General features: G+C 58.6%; 1 protein-coding gene across 1 annotated transcript; it reads right to left on the reverse strand.

Annotated features, from left to right (window-relative positions):
* Positions 1–1,798: 1,798 nt before the first annotated feature.
* On the reverse strand, positions 1,799–5,801 carry ZNF358 (zinc finger protein 358). The gene is made up of 2 exons (XM_012641446.1): positions 5,676–5,801; positions 1,799–3,628 (listed from the first exon to the last, which is right to left on the reverse strand). Exon 2 carries the CDS (start codon positions 3,588–3,590, stop codon positions 1,875–1,877), a length of 1,716 nt encoding a protein of 571 aa, XP_012496900.1. The 5' UTR covers positions 3,591–3,628; positions 5,676–5,801; the 3' UTR covers positions 1,799–1,874.
* Between the last annotated feature and the right edge of the window lie 2,426 nt (positions 5,802–8,227).

Genomic DNA, 8,227 nt, shown 5'->3' on the forward strand with positions numbered 1-8,227 from the left:
GTGTGGTGATGACCCTGCATACTATCTCAAGGCTGCCTTTTTGTTGTTGTTTTTGTTGAGACGGAGCCTCACTCTGTTGCCCTGGGTAATGCAGTGGCGTCACCGTAGCTCACTCCAACCTCCAACTCCTAGGCTCAAGCGATCCTCCCGCCTCAGCCTCCTGAGTAGCTGGGACCACAGGCACGTGCCACCATGCCAGGCTAATTTTTCTGTTTTTGGCAGAGGCAAGATCTCGCTCTTGCTCAGGCTGGTCTCGAACTCCTGAGCTCAAGCGATCCTCCTGCCTTGGCCTCCCAGAGTGTTGGGATTACAGGCGTGAGCCACCATGCCCGGCCTAAGGCTGCCGTCTTCCTTTCTCCCAGAATGTCCTTCTGTCCCCCTCATCAGGACCAACAGCAAACCCAATTTCCTAATTACGTAGTAAATAGAACCACTTATCCCCACCCCTATGGCCCCCAGCCCAGAGCCCTCCAACATTCCTGGCCTAGAACATTGTAGCAACCTCCTCCCTGATCCCAGCTTCCCTCCACTCTGTTCTCCACTCAGCAGCTAGAAGCATCATCAAAGAATAATTCACATCAGTCCTCTACCATAACCTGCCCTTGGCTTCCCATTGCTCTGAAACGACAAGCAAATTCCCCACCTCCATTAGTCAGGGCTCTCTGGTCTGGACCCTACCTACTCCTGTGGCACACCTATGGCCCCAGGGCCTTTGCACACTCTTGCCCTGGAGCATAATGGTTAAAAACCTACACTCTAAAGGGCAATTTGGGTTTAAACCTAGGCAATGGCCAGGCTCAGTGGCTCATGCCTGTAATCCCAGCATTTTGAGAGGCTGAGGCCAGAGAATTGCTTGAGTGCAGGAGTACAAGACCAGCCTGGGCAGCAAAGCAAGATCCCATCTCTAAAAACAAAAAATTAAAATTAAAAAAAAATCTAGGCACTGCCAACTGACATTTCTACATCTTCCAGAGTCCTTTAAACTCCATGTGTCTTGGTTTCCTCATCTGGAAAATGAGGATACTCGATCAGTTACCTGCCTCATGGGGCTGCTGAGAGAATTAAATGAGCGAATGCAAGAGCAGGGCATAAGGATGGGCAAACAGTACTGATTATTAAATTAGTGGTTATTCTGATTATGAAATCCTCCCTTGAGGAAGCTGTCACCCTCCATCTAAATCAGAAGTCTTTTTTTTTTTTGGAGACAGAGTCTCACTCTGTCACTCTGGGTAGAGTACAGTGGCATCATCACAGCTCACCGCAACCTCAAATTCATGGGCTCAAGCAATCCTCCTGCCTCAGCCTCCAGAGTAGCTGGGACTATGGGCACGTGCCACCAAACCAGGCTAATTTTTCTAATTTGGGTAGAGACAGGGTCTCGCTCTTGCTCAGGCTGGTCTCGAACTTCTGACCTCAAGCAATCCTCCCTCCTCGGCCTCCCAGAGTGCTAGGATTACAGGCATGGGCCACCGCACCTATGAGTTCAGTGAGGGTGAAGACTCCTGAAATCAAGAGATGTTTGTTGAATGCATAAATGAGCAGCCTTCTTTGTCCAGTGATGCACCTGTTACGTTGGCTTTGAAGGGCAAGCAAGGAGTAGGTTGGCGGAGCAGGTGGACCAGTGTGAGACCTCATGGGGGAGGCTGGGAAGCCTGGCTGGTGTGGCTTCTGGCCCCAGAAGGAAGCCAGGACACTGGGACTCCAGACTATGGGTGGCCCAGGCCACATCATTACACCTCCGGAGGAAGGGGCTGTGTATTGGGGAAGAAAGCGCAAAAGGCAAACCAGGACACTGAGCCGGGAAGCAGTGGGAGGATTTTACTAACTGCACAACACACAACTTCCGCAGGCCCCCTTGGATGCCAGCGCCCCCTTCAGCCATCAGGCCCGAGCAGTGCCCCTTGCTCCTGTACCCACTGGGGACTCTCGCCAGTAGGGAGGGCCGGGCTGATAGCGTCATGGGTGGGAGAGCAGGGGTCAGGGCTGGGCACAGGATCAGGGCTAGGACTGGGGTCAGATTCATGATCAGAGCTGGCCACGAGGTCAGGATCAGCATCGTGCCCAGGCTTAGGGTCAGGCGATTCCACAGGATTAGGGCTGGGGGTGGATCTGGAGCTAGAGAGGGGCTTGGGGCCGGGATTGGGGACAGTGCCCAGCACAGAGCCAGGGTCAGGGCCGCTTCCAGAGCTGGTGCCAGGGCTGAGGCCCAGACCCGAGCCCAGCATGGAGACAGCCTCGGGACCCAGGAGGGAGACCTGCCCCGGCCTCATCCCGGATGCAGGGGTCAGGTCAGGGCCGAGGCCTAGGCCAGCGGCGGCTGCAGCAGCGGCGGCGGCAGCGGCAGCAGCAGCAGCAGCAGCGGCGGCAGCCGCGCCCTCGTGCACCCGCTTGTGCTTGGTGAGGCTGGAGGCTTGGCCGAAGGCCTTGCCGCAGAGCTGGCAGCGGTAGGGCCGCTCGCCCGAATGCACGTGCAGGTGCTGCAGCAGCGCCGAGCTCTGCCCGAAGGCCTTGGAGCAGTGCGGGCAGGCGTAGGGCCGCTCGCCCGTGTGGATGCGCAGGTGGTGCTGCAGGTTGGAGCTCTGCCCGAAGGCCTTGCCGCAGTGGGGACAGCGGTAGGGGCGCTCGGCCGTGTGCGTGCGCTGGTGCTGCAGCAGCGCTGAGCTCTGCCCGAAGGCCTTGCCGCACTGCGGGCAGGGGTAGGGCCGCTCGCCCGTGTGCGTGCGCAGGTGCTTGAGCAGCGCCGAGCCCTGGCCGAAGCCCTTGGCGCACACCGGGCACTTGTGGGGCCGCGGGCCACCGTGCGTGCGCAGGTGCTGCGCCAGCAGCGAGCCGTGCCCGAAGGCCTTGCCGCACACCGGGCAGTGGTGCGGCTTCTCCCCGCTGTGGCTGGAGCGGTGCTTCAGCAACGTGGAGCGCCACCCGAAGGCCTTGCCGCACGCTGCGCACTGGTACGGCCTGGCCCCGGTGTGGATGCCGCGGTGCTGCGCCAGGGTGGCACCGTGGCTGAACGACTTGCCGCAGTCGGGGCAGCGGTACGGCTTCTCGCCGCTGTGGGTGCGGCGGTGCTGGCTCAGCCCCGAGCTGCGGCGGAAGGCTCGCCCGCAATCGGGGCAGGAGAAGGGCCGGGGCGGGCTGGCAGGGGCGGACAGCACCGCGGGGCTGGTGGCCAAGACCTGGGGGGTGGCAGTGAGGCCGGACGCAAGGGGGTCCACATCTGGAGCAGCGGGGCTGAGAGTGTCGCTGTTAGGGTCGAGAACCAGGGGTACGGGGCCGATAACATCAGGATCGAGGTCAAAACTCGAAGACATGGGGTCAGGATCTTGGGGTTCAGAATCGCGGTTGCCCAAGATAGAGCCCGGAGCGTCGGCATCGGGGTCCGCATCCTCGGAGACCGGCTCCAGATCTTCATAGCTGGGGTCCGCGTCTTCGGAGACAGTGTTGAGGTCTTCCGGGTCAGGCCCTGGGTCTTCAGACACTGGGTCCAGATCTTCCGGATTGGGGTCCAGGTCCTCTGAGTCAGAGTCAAGCTCTTCATAAACCACCCTCAGGCCTTTGTGGCCGGGGTTCCTTACGAGGACGGAGCGCCGCATCCCAGGCGTGGAAGTGCCAGCCGCTTCTGGGGCACGATCTGCAGAGAGGAAGACAGAGGGTAGATGCAGGTAGGTTCTCAGGAAGGGGGGGATCTCTTGGGCGAGGGGACCCGGCTATGCCGCCAGAACCCACTACTATGCACACACATGGATCTTTCTCTTGTGTCCAACTTCAGAGAGACTTCTGACTCACCCCAGCCAGGGCAGGAAGTAGAGGGACCCTGGTGGAACATGGTGGGAGCCCCCCCCAGCCCCAAACCTGGATGGAAGTCATAGGACCCAGGACTAGAGATCTCCAGTGCCCAACGCCATGGCTCTGCCCCTCTCTCCATCCTGGGCTCCTCTTGTGGGAGGCTGGGGTCCTGTGGAGGAGACAGTCCTAGGTGCTGACCCCCTGGATGGGGGTTCCCTTATGGGGAAGAGGATAGGTGTCAGGGTTTCTGTGTTCCTGAGCACATGGCCTGAATTCTTGTCCCATGGTTGGAGGTGGCAGATTTGGGGGTTCCTGGTAGGGAGGGGACCTCTGGTTCACCTCCTAGACAGGTGGCATCCTGAGCTCTGGAACCTGTAGCTGGGGGACAGAAGTCGGGTGCAAACAACATCTGGTACCCCTCCTAGGTCACCGGAGGAGGACTGCTTGCCTTCTAGGGAGGAGACAACCTGAATTCCAGACCTCACAGCTTGGGGTGGGAATAGTGTCCAAACATCCATGTTCTCTCTTAGACCTAGAACCCCTTCCTAAAGCCAGAGGGCGAGTGTGAGAGAATGATATAGGGGACCCCTCCTGGCTGGGAGGGGTAGACAGGGAAACTAACGGACCCCGCAGTCAGGAGGGTAGGGACAGTTGTCAGTATACCTGTTTTTTTCCCCCATTGGCTAGAAGATCCTGAATTCTTTTCTTTTTTCTTTTGAGATGGGGTCTCACTATGTTGCCCAGTCTAGTCTTGGATTCCTGGGCTTAAGCGATCCCCCTGTCTCAGCCTTCCAAGCTCCCAAGTAGCTGGGATTCCAGGTGTGTGCTAAGTTGCGCTCAACGGAGAAGATCCTGAATTCTACCCGCTAGCTGGAGGGTAGGCGAAAAGAATACGTGGGGACCCTCCTGGGTTACCGGGGAAAACCCCAGACTGTGCCCTTCCATGGCTGGGGCACAGGGATGGTGTCAACACACTTGTGTTCCTTCCTGGAGGAAAGAGTTCCAACTGAGCTCAATGCCAGGGTCATGGCTGGGGGCAGGCAGGCAGGGTGAAAAACAATAGTTGGGACTCCTTCTGGGGAGCAAGGAGGCGCTCAGGATGACCTGTTGCAGAGGTGCTTGAGCTGCCCACCCCATGGCTGGGTGTAGATCTATGCCTAGGGGTTAGGGGGACCTCTGGCTCCCCTTTCAGGGAGGGGGACATACTGAGCCACAGCCCCATAGCTGGGCGTAGTTAAGCAACCAGAGCAGAGTTCCTGGAGGCCTCCTCCATCCAGACCCGGTAGCTGGAGGGTGGGGGGAGCAATACCTGGGTCCCCCCCACCCTAGGTTCCTGAGGGGCAGAGAAGCCCTTAGATTGCTTCCAGAGGGAGGGGCCCCCTTGAATTCCCACTTCCTAACTGGAAGGTGGGAGGAGAAATCACTGGGGTCCTTCCTGAGTTCCTGGTGGGCAGGTGGACCCCTCTGGATCACCTCCTGGGGGGCGCTTCCAGAACTCCAGACCCCAAGACTGGAGGGGGAGGGGAACAATAGCTAGGCCCCTTCCCGGGGTACTAGGGGGAGGGGAACCCCTGGATGCCCCTCCTGAGGAAAAGGCCTCGTGAACTCCCGACCCCAGGCCCACGCGGGAGGTGGGAACAATACCGAGGGACCCGGTCCGATTGAAGGCTCCCAGCCTCGGGGCCCTACCCCCAGGCCGCAGCGGCGGGATGGACGCGCTAGGCCGGCTGGCCGCGGGGTCCCCTCCGATCGCGCCCGCGACCCCGCTCGCCCAGGCCGGGGCCGGCGGCGCGCGGGGCTGGGGGCGAATAGAGGTCGCCCCGGGCCGCGCCCCGCACGCGGGCCCCCCACCCGCCCCCGCCCGGCCCCAGCCCGCTCGCGGGGACACTCACCCGGTGCCCCTCGCCCCTGCCCGGCCCGCCGCGCCCGCGCCGGCCGCCGGCGCCCCCCGGACCCGCAGGAAGCCCCCCGCCCGCCAGCCCCGCCGGCGGCCCCCTCGGCCCAGCGGCCCCGCCAGGCGCTCCCGGGGAGCGAGAGGGGCCGGCCGAGGGCCGCAGCGGGAGCTGCTGGGACTTGTAGTTCGCCCGCGCCCGCCGCGGCCGTCGCCATCGCCGCTGCCCCCGCCCTCCGGGCCAGCCTTTGTCCCGGCCCGGCCGCCCCGGCCGCGCCTTTGTCTGCGCCGCGCCCCGCCCGCGCCGCCCGGGCCTGTCCCTCCGTCTGTTCCCGTGCCTGTGTCAGCCCCTCTGCGGCCCTGATCCTGCCTGTCCTTCCCTCTCTGTCCCTCTCTCTGTCTCTCTCTGCCTCTGCCTCCTGCCCACGTCTCTGATTCTTTGTTCATACAGGCGCCGCGCTAGCCGATCGCGCCACTGGAGTTGCTCTCCCTGCTCAAAAATCAGCAAACGCGCTACTGCCCTTGCAGACTAGCGACGCGCACACGCGTGACGAGCCTCTGAGAAGCCCTGCAGTTTAAAACCAGGCCTGTCTGCTTAATCCAGCATTTCTCCAAGTTTTGTTTGGGGTGTTTTCGATGGTGAGACCCTCTCTACCATTTCTGGGTAACACCCTTTAACAATCTCCCCAACCAAGGAATGGCCTTGGGGAGCCTCTCCCTTAATGCTCTCAGCCGCCTACCCAGACGGTGGTGGGTCGCTGCGGTCCCTGGTGGGCTCCGGGTGTCTGATGTAAGTGATGATGTCTGGAGAAACTTAGGGCTGGGAAGGGCTCTGGGCAAACTTTACCTGGAGACACAGGTCCCAGCCCGGGAGAGACAGTGAGAAACCTCTCCTGGCCCCTGGCAGCTGGGCCATGGGACATCATAAACAGTGGGCCCAGGATATAAACAACGACCAGACAAGGCCACTCTGTGACCATGTCTGAACCAAGATAATGATAAGGACACTGTACAACCACAAAAATGAATGTACATCCCCTTCTGACTGACTCAAATGACTGCTGTGTCTTACCAGTGACAATCCCAAGATTATTTCCATCCTCCCACTTCGGAGATATAAATCACTGAAATACCCAGTCACCAGTTTGATCCTGGTTGCTGACAACACCATCCTAGAAATGCTTCCAGTTTCCTTAAAGCCACGCAGCACAACCCCAAATCCTATAAGAAGCTCCCGTGCCACGAATTCCCCCTTATAGAGACACCCTGTGGTTCCCTGATATGCCAACTTCCGCAGAAGCAAGCTAAATAAACCTAAATTCTTTTGACTACAGGTGTGTTTCAGCGGTGGGTTTTTTGTTGTTGTTGTTGTTGTTTGTTTGTTTGTTTTGTTTTGTTTTTGAGACAGAGTCTTGCTCTGTCACTCGAGCTAGAGTGCCGTGGCGTCAGCCTAGCTCACAGCAACCTCAAACTCCAGGGCTCAAGTGATCCTCCTGCCCCAGCCTCCTGAGTAGCTGGGACTGCAGGCACATGACACCACACCCAGCTAATTTTTTTTAGTTTTGGTAGAGGCAGGGTCTTGCTCTTGCTCAGGCTGGGCTAACTGCTGATCTCGAGTGATCCTCTGGCCTCAGCCTCCCAGAGTGGGAGGATGACAGGTGTGAGCCACCATGCCCGAGGCACAAGCTTCTTGAATGTTCTCCTTCCCAAAGCAGAAACTAACATCTGCTTGATTTTGTGGGATTGCCAGAGCCGAATTCTCTGCCCCGAGCTAAAAGAAGAGAGAAGTAATGAGGTGAGAGATAAGATCGGGATTATCAGAGAACTAGGGGACACTTGATGCTAGTCTAGGCTGCTCCCAAACCCTGAAGATTTCCTGTCAACAAAGGTAACAGTTACCATCGCTGGGAAGAGCCTATTATTAATAGCAGATAATCCACCACCCAGATTGTAACCTGGGGCAAGATGGGTGCTCTGAGCAGACACAGATCTGTTGTTAGGAGTCCAGCAAGGTTGGGCTCCAGAATCAGTGATCCTGGCCCAGTTTGGTAAACCAAGTAACCCACAGATGGGCTACTGAGCAGGGCCAACCAATCATGGTATTCCACTCCCCTGAGTACAGTGATTGGTTCATGGTAAGGCGTGTGACTCAAATGGGCCAATCAGCGTATTCCTTAAATTCCAATATGAGGCTTGAGCTGGGAAGACCTCCCCGCCCCATTTCTTTGGGGGCTTTAAAATTGTAACTATTGGGGATACCAGCATCCTCTTTCACCACCGCTTGGAGTGACTGAGAGATGGCGAAGGACACAGAGTCCTGATGTGAAACCAGCTTGCCTGATGTTAGACCCAAGCCCAGACTTTCTTGTTTCTAAATCCACCAAATCTCTTTTTTGCTTGAGCTGGACAGTGCCCAGTTTCTGTCACTTGTAACAAAAATGATTTAAGGCCACGCATGGTGGCTCACACCTGTAATCCCAGCTACTATAGAGGCTGAGGCGGGAGGATCGCTTGAGGTCAGGAGTTCGAGACCAGCCTGAGTAAGAGCGAGAC

The sequence above is a fragment of the Propithecus coquereli genome, unplaced genomic scaffold (assembly GCF_000956105.1).
Source record: "Propithecus coquereli isolate 6110/MARCELLA unplaced genomic scaffold, Pcoq_1.0 Scaffold164, whole genome shotgun sequence".
Taxonomy (NCBI): Eukaryota; Metazoa; Chordata; class Mammalia; order Primates; family Indriidae; genus Propithecus; species Propithecus coquereli.